Here is a 15,492-nt window from a genome sequence, read left to right on the forward strand (position 1 = left end):
ACACTCTAACTCTCTGTTTAACACACTTCACACGCACAACTAAGCAAGTGTGTGGTTTTACACAACATATTCAATATGTAAAGATATTGTGGCTTCTTGATCCCTTTACATTTATTATGCAGAGATATCCAAAGGATCTGACTAGTGATATCCATTCAAAAATCCACTAAAGACCATTACCTGACAAAACACAGATCCTACTAAGAATGATTACCTGTGTTTCCAAAGCCTTTTATAGTTTATTCCTCTGTGCTGAGGAGCCCTGTTGTTTTTAAAGAAAACACATTTTTGCACTGGGTGACCTGTTCCTTCATTTCCATGAGCCAGTCCCACATTCAGTAAGAAATATCCCCCCCAAATATACAATTTACTTCTGTTGCCTAAAAACAAATCTCTAAACCACAAAATCCAGCTTTTGTAGGAAAAGATTGGAATCAACACTATATATGTGTTGATTTTAAACAGTCTGATTTTCACTAAGAACTTGGTCCTTTTGTGGGAATTAAATAAAAAATATAGACTGTTGTTAAAAAAATGTTACAATCCTCTTCTAGCTTATAATTTTAGAACCATAAAGGTGTATTTAGATTAAATGTGCTACATTAAATCAGTTTGCATATCAGCGTGTTTTGCCCTTTTTTTTCTTATCTAGTTAGTCTTGGTATTTCTGTGCTTCCTATGAGATCAACTTTATTTAGAGCTAATTGCAAGACATGTCTTTGGGTAAGCTTTGCTTGCCACATCGAATAAATCACAGATGCTGATTTGGTCCTCCAATGATCCAGACTGAAATCATTCACAGACAACAGGGAGTGCTGTTATTATAGTCTGAAAATAGATGTCATTTAATAACTGGCAGCACTAACATTTTAACAGACAAAATTGACAAAAAAGTTCAAAACTGTGCCGGAGTAGTATATATTTAGCAAGCTAATGTTTGTGAATGCAAAATGAGGCTTTTGCTTTGTTACGTTTAATTGCCAAGCTGTGTCCAGGTCATTACTTCTCTGGGTATGCAGTTGGTCTAACTATATTCTTGGTCGTGTAGAAATTAGGTCTATTTCCCTTCTAGCCACATTAACAAACACTGTGAAAAGCAGAACCTATAGTCGCTTTCTGCATTTGTAATGGTGGAAAATTAATGGTTATTTGGGACATGTGCATTTAGCTGAAGAAGGCACACATATAACAAAGTGAGACCAGAACCTCTAATACTTCAGCCACTGTGTCATCAGTACACTTTTGCTTGGCTACCTACCAACTACAGTGAAAAAACGTGATCAAAAAGTCCACATCAAGTGGAAGTATGGCCACAGGAGAATGCCAAAAAAAAAAAAAAGTTGTATTAGAGTTTCCCTTTTTACTAAAATCACAACCAGCAAATCTAATAACATATATCAGCAACACATAATGTATTGAATGAATCCAAAAAACTGTTGTTTGCAGTCCCTACCCGGGAGAGTTCTGTTAAATGCACAGTACCTTGTTCCGCAGCATCACTTTACAGCATGTAGGCTGCTGCATTGTAAGCATGAAGTCTGAAACATGCTTATGGCTCTGCTTGACAGCACAACCTTTTTAGACATTAGCAGAGAAATCAGGAGGATTGAATCAGTGCGCTCACATTGCCTATGTAGGAGTTGCTCTGAAATAATGAAAAAAGGCATTCTGGTTTTCCTCATTTGTGTCCTGTTTAAGTCCTGTTCATGTGTATTTTGGCTGTGAAAATCTCTCCTATTTTCCGAGCCTCTATCACATATTACATGGCCAAGGCTTTCAATTTAACATTAAAGTAAAACAAAATGAGACTGAAGGAATTCATTAAAATGTTAGAGAGCACCACATTTGTACAACAGCTGCCCAAGGCCTCTTTGATGTCTGCAAATGTTATTAAGGGCAGATGAGTCGCGAATGCTAATGGAAACACTTAAATATAGAAACACTGGTGAGTATATGTGGCTGTTGTCATTTTAGTCTATGTGAAACAACACTTAGGCGAGATCACAGTGGGCAAATACAGTCTTTTAATGTTCATCAGTTCATATATCTGGATGCTTAAATAAGACTGGAATTAATGAATGACGCCTGGAAAAGCCTCTGTCTATTTCATGATTAACCATCGGTTCGCCCTCGGATTAAAATAGATTGCTGACATATTAGAAAATATTTCTGCGCTGTGTAATTAGATTGAAGTCTATTAGTCTTTTTATAATATACATTCTAGTTAATTCAATCTTTCTAGATTATTCCTGCCATATCCCTTCAGAACAGAAAATATGGAACCAAAGATTCAGTATAGTAGAGTCAGTGGACTGTTTTAGTTACTCATTATGTCTTCTGCCATATTCTGCCACATTAGTAAATAAGATACGTCGGGGTAATGATGACACAATTCTTGTCACGCGCACACCAGAATAAAATATAGTTAATATTAATACTTTTTCCCAGCCTCTGTCCTCCTGTGTAGCAAAGTTGCATGGAGTGGAGGGTGGGGGGTGTCACAGATATGGAAAGTTGCATGCTTTATGCTTTCATGTGACTTTAACAGGGGTCCTTATTCCTCACATTCTCAAACATGACATTTTACACCCTCTGAAAAATTGTATTTTAATGCTTCAGTCGGCACCTTTAACTACAAAGCATGTTGGAAAAAGTCAAGGGGATTTCCAGAGGTAAGGCTTAAAAAACTAGGACCAGTGTATTTAAATTTTTGATGTGACATTTGATAATAGTTTGACCAAGTTTTTGCACCTATAAAACCATTCCAGCTACTGCATATAAACTATATTATACATATTTCACCCAGACGTTATGGCCATGTTCATGGCCAAAATAACCGACCGACTCCAGAGTCCCCCAGAGTGACTCAGCTTTGTTTTTGTAACTCATTGTTTTTGTGTTAAAGCCCACAAATGTATTGCTTGCGTTATTCCTTTGTATTACTAAAAGAATTTCACTAAGAATAGCTCTCTGATAAAGAGGCCTAGAACTAGCTGTACAGTTACTACCCAGAATTAAGGCAGATGACAGAGACAAAATTCTAGATTAATGAATTAATTGATTATTGGCGTTGCTCCTCAGCTTGACAGATGTTTGCTTATATGTTCACCAGATCAACCTTAGAGGCTAATAATCAGTGCAAGGTAGTATTTACAGCTTAATTTGCTGCTAATAATCAATTAATCGTGCTTTAAGTAGTGCTTGCGGAGTTGCTGCCTAATGCATCATTAGCTCTTTTACTCTAAACCAAAGATGAAACTCTGAAATGGCAGTGCTATTCAACATTGTTCAAGAATGATGAAAAAGATTTAAAACTATTGTTCTTTGATCTTGTGACTGGTAAAGGTTTTTGACTCCTTTCCAACTTCTCTTAATCCCAGATTCAGTCCATACGAATGGTATGACGCCCATCCTTGTAATCCTGGATCAGATGTGGTGGAGAACAACTTTACCCTGCTCAACAGCTTCTGGTTTGGAGTTGGTTCCTTAATGCAACAAGGTAAGGCGGCGCACACATCCTCTTTCCTGTCAGAAACAATCCTGTCACCCCCACCCTCCTTTTCTCTTCACCACCAGCTCCCACTTTCTGCCTCTTTAACTGACAAGCTCCATGATTTCCATTCCGTGACTGTTTCATAAGACATTTACCTGTCAAGAACAACTGCCGAGCTCAGTCTTACATGACAAAGGGAAGCTGTTGTCACCTACCTGCTGTTTAAAAAGGGAAGAGTAGGTGCCAGGCACTTGTCAGAGATTGGCGGGTAAGGGTGGAAAACATCGTTGCATTTATTTCCACGTTACACAGTCACTGGCCCTGCTCAAGAGCTTTCTGAATGTTGAGGACGCAAAGGGTAAGTTGAGGAACATGTTTGACAAATGCCAGCTGTCAGCTATGCTCGAACTGGCTGCTGTGACGTGTTCAGCACTGCTTGGCTTGCGCTGAGAGTGGCCGGGTGTAGAGAATCCATATGCTTCAATTATAACTGTCCAACAAGTAGCCCACCAACTTATGTCACTGTTGATGCCTTATAATTTTGAACTCAGTCATCGTATATTTTAGTGTCAGATCAAAAAAGCGTGTTGTGGATGCAATATTATTAAGTAAAAAAAAAAAGAGGGATATAAATAAGTGTTAGCTGTTAGGCAATTGCTAGGTGTCCCTGAAAGGGATACGTAGGCAAATAAAAGCCCAGAAATAACATAATGAAGTCAACTGTGGAGAAAAAGACCGACGTAACAAAAATGTTTAACCTCAGTGTAACAAGACAAATCAAGGAGGCTTAGTGAGACTCGGCAGTGGATCTTTGCCCGTAAGGATAGCAAACACATTCAGCAATTCATTAAGCACAGAAATTCGGCGGCACTCTTGTGAAACTGCATAGCAGCTCTGCCAATTTGCTGGTGCAGACAGAGGGCTATGAGCATAGCACCAGTGGGCTGGAAGGGAGAGGAGAAAGAAAATCAAAACAAAATGAGCTAGTTAGTAGCCTATATTATTAAACTAAACTGGGGAGAATTTTTCATTATAATTCATAGAGTGTTGTCTGTAAATGCCTCAGCTCCAGTTCTTCTTATTTAGCCTGCTGGAGCTGACTAGAGCTGCGTCTGCTGCTAATCAGCTCTTCATAGTTCATTGAATAAATTTCTTCACACCAGGATATCAAGTTAATATAAGGTTAGTGTTCCAATAACTGTTTCTCCGTGATTTTTTAAAAAGGTACAGCGGAACCTATATTTCAACATTTAATGCATCGATGCGAAAAAAAGCGACAACACAGACTGATTCTGGGATTCGGTGACACACATTTGTGCTATGGTACCTTGCACACATGCTGCACGGTGGGATCTGCAGCGAGTTATATTTTGTCTGTGTCACATAAACAGACTTCCCTTGCTTGTCTGCCAAACACAGTGACAGCAGCTGAGACGGAAGCCATTTCCTTGACATGTTTAAAATGCAAATGGACGTGTTTGAGAAAATCCAAAAAAATCTACCAGCTTGTCTGTGGGAGGGAGGTGTCCTAGACAACACAAAGAACATAAAATATGAGGAGGTGCAAAAGCAAACACTTTGTGTACTTCAGATGTGTTCCTGGGGTCTCGGTAGGTTTTTGCTCACAACATGTGTGATCATTTCTTGCAAACTGGTTTCTGCAAAATAAGCACTGCAATGGAGCTTCTTATATTTGAGATGACATCATTTCTTTATTAATTAAAGCACATCTCCCCTGCATAATATAGGTATGAATGTATTCTTACCATGATTTTTCATTTTAACATTTTAAATATAGCATTCTTTATTTTGTTATTTACACATTATTACATTGAGGTGGGATTCTCTCACTCTGGTTGAGAAACTGGAGTAATGTCATTGTATTTTTTTTTTTTTTTTTTTTTAGAATGGCATCAAGATTTGCTTGCAATGGAGCAAACATTTCCATTCGCAAGTGTCCTTATTTTAAAGCAATTAAGTAAAAGTAAAAGCCTCAAGCTTGGAAAAGGAGTTTTTGTCTGACTCCGTAGAAGAGAATGCTAAGTGCAGGTAACTATTCTCATGGGAAAGCCGAGTGCTAGTGTTGAGGTGAGACATTGCTTGCGGGAAGAAACACTCCAGAAAACCAGAGGCGTCATACTTAGCACGATGCACTTCTAAATCCAAAGAGAAACTCTCACCTCCCCCCCAAGGATGACAACTCAAAAGGCATCATTAGATGCAAAGCAATCTGTTCGTTTATTGAGAAGAAAATAGCATCATACTGTCAAAGACACTTCTTAATTATTGTGTTTTGATGAATGTATGCTGAGATGTTAGTATAGTAGCTTTAGACATGCCATATTTATCATGCATTAGCCTACAAAACAAAGAAAAAATCCTTTTACAACTTAAACAACTTTTTCAAAATAGAAAGACTTGATTCAACATGATATTTAACTTGTAGCATTAATTGTAACATTAATTACTATTAATATAGAATCGAAATGCCTACATAATGCAGACCTTTACACATTCAATAACAAGTGAAAGATTTCTAGTTTCATTCAGGAGATGCAAATCCCTGTAGGGTTGCATCAGGAATGACATCCAGAAAAAAAAAAAAATCAAAAACGCGGAGCTACCTGCTGTGGCGACCCCTTGTGAACAAAAGAGCAACCGAAAGTAGTACTGCATAAGAAAAACAATCGTACCACTTAAAAATGCAACACTACAATTTTTATCTATACTTTCAATCTTAAATTGAAAGTATAGAGGATAAATATTTTTTTAAAGCTAAATTATTATAGAAATACAGCAATGTAATTATTTTGCTGACTACTCCTGTTTCAGACATAGCCTAGTGGGTTAGTTTGATGTATTTTTTCAGTGGCCTACTGCATTAAAATAAATATTATAGTCGTGTCCTTATTAGTGAAAATATATCAACTTCACCTGTAGTTAGTGCACATGTATGTTCATTTAATCAAAACAAAACAAATTGCTTGTGTTTTGGAAGCAGTCTGTGAGTTACTAAGTTATTAAGGAAAACCTTAATTTTTAGTCTCTCTTGCCTAAAAAGCCTTTATGAGTTAACACTGAACTTGTAAAATATGATATTTTCTTTTGAGAGTATGCAATATAATTCGAGAGGTTTCACCGCTGTTTACTGAAAAATGTCTACGTCAAGGGACAGTTAATTTTTATTTCAGTTAAAGTTTAATAGGCTATTGGTTATTGTTATTTTAGCTAGGTTAGCTAACATTAACTAGTTATTGTTAATAACTAGTTAACTAGCTCATTAAACATAATATACGCTGTGGGTAACTCATTTATAGAAATTCCTTAATTGGTTATGAAAATAACCAAACTGACATTTCTTCTGAGATAGTTTAGGGAAAAAAAATGTCATAATGCTAATTAGCTTAGCATTAGATATATACTGGATGCAAGAGAAAGCTACTGTAGCCAGACAGTAAAATGTTTTGCTGCACGATAGTAAAATATTAATCAATACACACATTGTTTCATCTGTTACTTTGTTAATTAATCACTAAAAAAAGGAAACATGTCTGAAATGTCAGCAAAGGCAGTGTAGCTCCTGGACACCAAGATGTGAAGCGCTGGCTACTCATAGGATCTGTATTATTCTCCCAGAAAGTACTTTGTTATTCCCTTGGTTTACAAGAGACCTTCTTCAAAGAACTGTATGGTATATTGACACCGTTTTATTTCCCTGGCACTACATGACTGATCTGCTTTTTGTATTTATTAGAGTTTTCTGATGCAGCACCATATACTGCTCCCTGCTGACAGCAGCGCTTTATAGTGTGGAATTCAATTGAGTTACACGTTGCTTCACTTCATTTTTAGTGCAACAAGAGAATGCATCTGGATCTTCCATCTCTGAAGTCATAGTGAATTAAAGGATGCTACTGTCTTCCCTTGTTTGTAACCACGTAGAGTCTTTGTCAGACCACAAAGGACAAATCCAATCAAATTTGGTAGAAGAGGTTAAAGAGCTGACCACTCTGCCCCTCTTCTGTGGGCTTGTTACTCTTCAGAATTGCCCTCGTAAATCTTCTCAGTAAAGTAACAGAGTGCACAAAGCACAAGGGTATTTTAAAGGTTGTCAGAGATGAGATATAAAGTAACTTTAACACCAGTCAGTGAGCCATTGTAAACATAGTATTACTCAGCAGAGGACCACTCAAAGTCGAGGTTGATGCAGAGGTGCACTGTCAGTCTGGCTAGGTATTATAGCCTACCTTTATTTTCTTCTCATTTTTATACTGCTGTCGATGATTTGACACAATACCTCAATGTATAGAAATGATAAGTTATGAAATGCCGTGAGGGTATAAATAAATAAACTTTTCATAAGATTTCATATCCTATGTTTTCACGGATTAAGTTCTTTTGCAGTGGCTTTACCAAAGCTGACTTCTAAGAAAATATTGATGACTGAATACAATCAAACGCATCAATTATTTCATTTTCATCTTGCTTGAAAAAATAAATAAATAAAAATAATGTAAAACTCTAAGCACCATACAGTTTTACTGGTCTGATCTGCCATTTTTGAATTCTAAGCTTAGAGTGTGGCTAACCTGCCAAGCTTGCATCAGTTTCTATTTCCTCATTGACAGTACTTTGATCAACACTAGTGGCACTGCCAAAAACATTTGCAGACCAATTAACAGAAATGCATGGTCATGTCACTGCATTTGTTTTATTCAGTTACACTGTTGGCATGTACAATTGTATCTAGCTAATTGTTTAATAGTCTCTCACTCTACGTTGCCTACAGGCTCAGAATTGATGCCCAAAGCCCTGTCGACCAGGATAATTGGTGGGATCTGGTGGTTCTTCACGCTCATCATCATATCATCCTATACAGCTAATTTAGCAGCTTTTCTCACTGTGGAAAGAATGGATTCACCTGTGGACTCAGCTGACGACATTGCCAAGCAGACCAAAATCGAGTACGGCGTGGTCAAAGATGGTGCAACGATGTCTTTCTTCAAGGTACAAATGGTAGTATTATTATCAGAATTATATTACACATATAAATTCAGTTACATTTTAATTCCCACAGCAAAGGCTTTTTTTCTTTTTAGTTTCTCCACTTCTCTACACCGTTTGATGTGTTCCAGATGATGTTTTTTTATTCCGAAGTTTCAGCGATTGCCTGAAGGGTCTTGACTTTATTTCATTATTTTGAGCTTTGCTTCAGATGCTTCTGCTGCTGTGGTGCTGAATAACACATGTAACAGAGTTACAGTTTCTCGGAGTAAGAAAATGAAAACACTGCACATTTCTATTGAAGACACGAAGTCCATAAGATTATGATATTCAATTGGAATAAAGAAAAAAAAAAAAATCTTTTTCAGGGCATCTGCCTGCCCTAGTTTTTTTTTTTTGCCCTGCAAATCCTGTATTTTAGTTTATGAATACTTTAGTCTTCACTGTAGAGTTTGATTTATGCATATTTTCTGATGATAATGTTTACATTGAAAACAATATTGATGTGCTGATGATGTATTGAACTGCATTTTGCTTATGTAAAGGAGTATCACCATAATCCCCAGTTTACCATTTATGCAGAAATAATCTGTATTTCTGTAACTTTTTCCAATGTAAAACTGTTATTTTTGATCAGTTTCAATACTTTGATAAATCACGGTTGTGATTATTGCATCATAAATAGGAGACACAGGTGTATAATTATCCAAGACTCACGTGCCCTCTGCTCCCACTTGCTCTTACAGAAAGGCTTAATGATCTTAACTCAATGAGGCAGAGAAGCATGATAAATACTGATGAGACCAGGGAGTAGATAAAGTCTCTGCAAATGGCTGCATTTGGTCCTAAACTTATTTAGAAAAATATATTCAACTGTTTGTAGCTTTGCTCTTGATGGAGTCACACATGCTGTGTGCTGCACATACAGAGGACTGAGGTCAAAAAAGCAACCAAAAGGTTGTGACACCAGATGTATTTCTGTTACTAGCATTTGGGGATTAAGATTGTATTGAGATTGTGGATAATTTAAGATTTGACTGATTCTTTCAACACATTTATAACATAATTTAAGTCTAGTTATACCTTTATCCAGAATAAAACAGCTTTCAAATCGTGATCGTGAAATTATAATCGTGTAGTAGCACATGTTTCATTTCTATAGAAACATAGTCAGCCACTATAGGTCAGAACTTATCTTATGAGCTGCCCATTGCATGAAAACAAGTGCACTGAGGAGCCTGTCTATGAGTATTACCACCTACTAATGATAGGCTGAAAAAATGCCTGATGTAGCTCCCATTGTTCACTGGGAAAAGATGGGGAGACGTTCTTTATTATGAGTCATTCATGATTTACACACTGCTGTAACACAAATAAGCCGTACTAAGCTACCATATGGTAAGATGCCAACTTGGCAGCATTTGCCATACATCTTAATCGGTACTTTAAAGTTTTAATATCAGACTATCATATCTCAGTTTTAAGCAGCCAACATTGTGCTTATACTGCAGTTAACAATAATAGAGGGCTTCTTATAGTGGCATCTTTCACAATTTGAAATGGCTTATACTCTTTAAATAGTAATTATCTAGGATTAGACATGGCATAAATGTGACCTCCTAGAAAATTGCATGAAATACCACATAGCCCGATGTAACACTAATGGCAGGGCTGTCTATTATTGCTGCTTCAGTAGCACTTACGAGGACAGATATGTACAGAGCTTTAATTTACTGTCCTTTAATCTTGTGACAAAGAAGATATGGGTAATCATTTAAATCTATTTGGTCACTAGCTAAGAAACTGTATTGTTAAGTGTTGTAAATGAACAAGTGTCATCTCTGACATTTTCTATTCAATTTTAAAAAAAAATGAAGGAGAAAAAATCCCCCTAAGTTTTTCTTCCAGAGGGACTAGAGAGATTTCATGGTTAGCAGTATTTCCAGATTTAACACCTTGGGGCATCTAACACCTGAAATTTATTTATTTAAAATTGAATTTTTTTTTTTTAGTGGCAGAAGCATTGTACTTTTTTTAGCTACTTTCTCTCGCCTGCAGCTAGGGAACTGTTAAAATGAGTCACTTTTTAAAAACTGCATCTTTTCATCCTTTACAGAAATCTAGAGTTTCTACTTTTGAGAAGATGTGGGCCTTTATGAGCAGCCGGCCAAGAACATCACTGGTGAAGTCTATTGAAGATGGTATTCAGAGGGTGCTGAAGTCAGACTATGCCCTCATTACGGAGTCCACCACTATTGATTACATCACTAGAAGGAACTGTAACCTGACACAGGTGGGAGGACTTATCGACAGCAAAGGCTACGGCATCGGCACTCCCCTCGGTAAGACTTTTAAATGGCTAGCGAGTATATTTGAGACTAGAAGTTATAAAAATTGAAAAGTCTTCAAAAGTTATGTGTTACTTTTTGAAGGAGGTGGTTGAGGTATTACTATTCAGATGTGGCAGCAACATAAAACTTTTTTTTTTTAAGCTACTAGTGAGAGTGTGTCACAGCATGTTTATGAACCTTATTATCACAGAGTCCAGCTGGTGTTTCTTCCAAAGTAAAATAGGCCTTATGTTGCTTCCAGGCTCTCCGTACAGAGACAAAATCTCCATAGCAATCTTAAGCATCTTGGAGGATGGGCGCCTACACATGCTAAAGGAGAAGTGGTGGAGTGGGAGCAGCTGCCTGGATGAACGGCATCGCGAAACAGGCCCCATGGGTATCCAGAACCTGGGTGGTATATTCATTGTGCTGGCATCTGGCCTAGTGCTATCTGTTTTTGTGGCAATTGCTGAATTCATCTACAAACTACGGAAGACTGCGGAACGTGAGCAGGTATATGTCCTCATAAATTAACAGAAGAATATATTTTTTAAGTATGCATGGAAAATTATTTAGAAATTAATTTAATTACACTGTACTAGTATTTGATTCACCTTGCTTTTTACTAAGAAGTTGGTGCATGTGCCATTTTGTCATTTTGCTGCGTTCCATATAGCCGCTAAACCAAAGCTGTGCTCTATTCGTGGCTTTTTTGTTCAAACGTGTTATAAAAGGATTTGCATGCCTTTGGCTAATCCCCAGGAGGACTTGGCCGTAACACCACAACATTTACTTATTTTAACAAGCATAATTGCAAATTGGAGCATAGAGACGTAATCCATTATTAGTCACTGGCGATGTCAGAATATCATGAGCCCCTTTGCTGTTGTAAATCATTCATTTGAGTCATGTTAAGAAAATAGTCGCATGTTCTCACACCAAACTTTTTTGACACAGAAACAATGAATTGTGTGAACTCTACGCGGGGTAGTGTTGCAGTTTGATATTGCTGACAGCCATGCACATGCACAGAATGCGAACATACCAGAATTAACCCAACAAAAATGTTTTTATCCATTTTGTGCTCCTTAGACTGCCGACACTCTCTGCTGTCAGAACAATTTAAAGCTAAGGCATTTACCCCCCGTCCCTTTCCCCTCTTCTCCTTCTCGCTGCCCTCTCCGCATCCTCCCTTTTTGCCCAGAGGTCTTTGTGCAGTGCCATGGTGGACGAGATCAGACTGTCGTTCACCTGCGAGAGACGGGTGAAACACAAGCCTCAGCCTCCAGTCATGGTGAAGACGGATGCAGTGATCAACATGCACGCCTACAACGACCGACGACTCCCAGGAAAGGACAACATGAGCTGCAGCACTGGGATGACTCCTGTGTTCCCGTGACAATGTGTTCCCCACAGGGCAAGAGCCTGCTGAGCAATGTTTCAGGGGCACTGCCAGTGACTAGAGACAATGGTATAGATGGGATCACCAGATACAGCATTAACCACAGTGACATGGGAACACTAACAAAACATGGGCAACTTAAAATGGCAGCATCAGCCACACAGGTATGACAACATTCACCATTGTAATCCAAACTGAAAGAGGTAAAAGCAGGATTCAGTGAGGTTCTAAGAAAAGAAAAAAGCCCATTCCTGAGAAAGGAAACAGTATATACCCAATCAGTTTCAAGTCTGATGTTTACGTGCGCAACATAGAAACACAAGAAAAAAAACACAATGTTCAAGGAATCCTGAATCAGACTGAAAAAACTTAGCAGAACACAGTGAGAAGAATGGCTCTGTGGACAATGGCAATAAATGAGAGATATACAATACAAGAATGGAAGGAGCTCTTATTGAAGTTCAGTTTTGCCACATGCGAAAATTGAGTTTCTACCTTTACCCAAGTTGATTTACACACTCCTAAATGGCCTCAGACAGCAAAAAATAATGTTACCTCAAACTTGTTGTCTAGGCTTTAATGGTTGTCATTGAGTCAAAAGGTATAGGAACACTAATTTAGTATGTGCAGTATTGTTATTGGTGGAAAGCTAGTTAAAAGTTGAGCGATTAAGTTAGTTGTAATTTGTAATTAATTATATTGTTAGACACAAGCAATCATAGTCAGATGCAAAGTGGATTGTTGAGATTCCACCTTGCTATAATGGTCCTAATAATACCTTTTGTGTCTAATAATTTTGTACATGACTAAATTTTATTAACTTAAAATGATGATTGCCAAAGATATGATGATTCAGTAGAAGCATTTACATTAGTATATGAGGCAGAACGGTTCACTTAGGAGCACAAATCTTGCATCCAATGAAAAGTCCAATGAAAAGCAAATTGGAATGTTTTAAATTTTGAATAGAGATGTTGTTGTAATATTTGTTCAAGCCATGAAGGGTAATAGGTATCATAAATACATTATATATTTTATGGTTGTGCAGATCAACTTAGATCAAAAAAGTTTATCAAAATATAATGTAAAACAATCATTGCACAAATAACACAGGAAAACTTATTGATCGGTTTCCTGTTCAAAAGTCAAAAATATCAAACAATTTTAATAATAATACTGAAAATATTGAAGGTTAATCTGAAGCAGTTTTAACTAGTTGTGGCAGTCTGCAGTTTTTCTAAAATCTCTAACTCTTGATTGGGCTGAAGGGCATTAGTTCAGGCATTTCTGTTTAAATTACAAATGAGAAATTGAGAGTTTGTTTTGTTTGGGGGTTTTTTGTGGATTTTTTCAAGCATTTAAGCATGACATATTCACTAAAATATGCGTTTGGTCTTTGTCTAAATGTGGCCACAGGACCACTGAATGTCCCAACTGCTTCTGGCATTTTGAACACTTCATTCATCTGTGTGATCTGCAGGCTTTTTGGACAAATGATTGGTTTGCGTTTTATATATACTGGGCGTAAGTTTGGGTTTAAATGGGCAAAGCAAGATTCTGAAGGTCATCTGCGACCAGATCGTTCGTATTCTTCTTTTCAATTACCTGATGTGGACTGAGTGAATTCATACGTGTCGTGTGTGAACATGCTGAAAGACAACGTGGTGACAGATCACAGTTTTGTGTGCTCATGTACTGTATACTATACTGTATCTAAAGCGAGTGTCGTGCCCAAGAAAGATTCGAGGAGTCTGTGAGCTGCTGTCGCCTGAAAGCTGAATGAACAGCAAACCTCTGTGAGGTTTAAATTGTTGATACGCAGAAACAACATCAACAACAACAACAAAAAAAATAATAATTTGTAACTATCTATGATTCAAAGAAACTCCAGTCTGTAATACTAAGCATTGATTTGGTAGAGATTGACTGTATTATTGTTTTATCAATTCCCTCCTGCAAAGTAGAATATGTAGATAAAATCAGCAGGAGAAAATGTATTTTGCTAAATTTATACTGTTATAAATGAATTCTGTTAACAGGTAAATATGTTCTAGATGCTATTTATTTCATTAGAGAGGTCAATTTTAACTACTCCCTCACTTCACCCCAAATCCATAGCCCCACACCTTCTTTTAATTTATTTAAAAGAAATGCATTATATGATATGGTATATTGGATTAATATCATCCGGATGGAAAAAAATATACAGTATGTAAATCTTCTTATATGATGGCGAGTATATTTCTATGAGGTGAAAATGAAATGGAAATGCTGAGCTTTCCTAAGAATTTGGGGGACGTTGTTTTAGAGTAGGATTATATTATGTAACCCTAAACCCGGACCTTCACTCTTCATGAAATCCTGATGACAACCTGGTCTAAAGTACGGCTGTGGTTCTGCTATGTTACTGTTACCCTCATGTGAACTGTAGCTTTTCATGCAGGTTATTGAAAGACTTAAGATTGCTTTTCACGTCTGTAATATGTGAAAATAAATCAAAATGTCATCAGATTAGTTGGAATTACAACAGGGTTTCGGATTTGGCTGATTCAGTCAGTTTGATTACTGAATATATATGTTTTTTAAGAAATAAATTAATGTGAATAATGTCATTTTACACAAACTTGTAAGAAATGTGGGAGAAAAGTGTGTTCCATTAGCAGTGTGTGATATGAATTTTGATTTTCTAGCAGTCATGATGGTATGCCTTCTTATGTATACCTTTCTTTTCAGTTGCAAAGCTTCTATCATTTGGCAGAAAACCTCTCAAACAATATGATAAATATGTTGGTGCCAACCAGGGTTTTCTTTGTGGACATGCAGAATTTCTATGAATATAGTTTTTGTAAGGTTTTGTAAAAAAAAAAGAAAAAAAAAGATTTTGTTTTCCTAGTAACTGTATGTGTTAAAAGAACATTAGAATAACCCACAGCCAAGTAAAACATGGGGAAAATCGACAAAATACTATATAAAAGCTACTGAATTATTTTCTTTTTAACACACTGTGAATAATTCAATTGTACAGTTTGCTGTATGGGTTATATGAGGTTTTAAATAAAAATACAAACTATTTATATCTGTTGATCTACTGACTGATTAGTGATGCCCCATCATGCTAAAAATGTGGCTTTAGCATGTTATCACTGAATAGCTTTGAGCTGTCAGTATCAACATGTTGACATGATAGCATCACATGCTTACTTGATAAATAGTATCTTAAAGGCATGTCCCTAAGAAATATGAAAAAAATCCGTCAGAGACCT

The 15,492-nt window shown here is 36.9% G+C and overlaps 1 protein-coding gene across 1 annotated transcript in view; it reads left to right on the forward strand.

The window, feature by feature from the left end:
* The window catches only part of LOC116320921 (glutamate receptor ionotropic, kainate 3), a 96,195-nt gene extending 83,838 nt beyond the window's left edge, over positions 1–12,357 (forward strand). Inside the window, exons 12-16 of the mRNA XM_031740656.2 lie at positions 3,381–3,499; positions 8,283–8,500; positions 10,614–10,839; positions 11,090–11,340; positions 12,032–12,357. Of these exons, the coding sequence (XP_031596516.1) occupies positions 3,381–3,499; positions 8,283–8,500; positions 10,614–10,839; positions 11,090–11,340; positions 12,032–12,226 (1,009 nt within the window). The 3' untranslated portion in view covers positions 12,227–12,357. The remainder of the gene's footprint in view (positions 1–3,380; positions 3,500–8,282; positions 8,501–10,613; positions 10,840–11,089; positions 11,341–12,031) is intronic.
* The last annotated feature ends 3,135 nt before the right edge of the window (positions 12,358–15,492 follow it).

Source organism: Oreochromis aureus, linkage group 11 (genome assembly GCF_013358895.1).
Source record: "Oreochromis aureus strain Israel breed Guangdong linkage group 11, ZZ_aureus, whole genome shotgun sequence".
Lineage (NCBI taxonomy): Eukaryota > Metazoa > Chordata > Actinopteri > Cichliformes > Cichlidae > Oreochromis > Oreochromis aureus.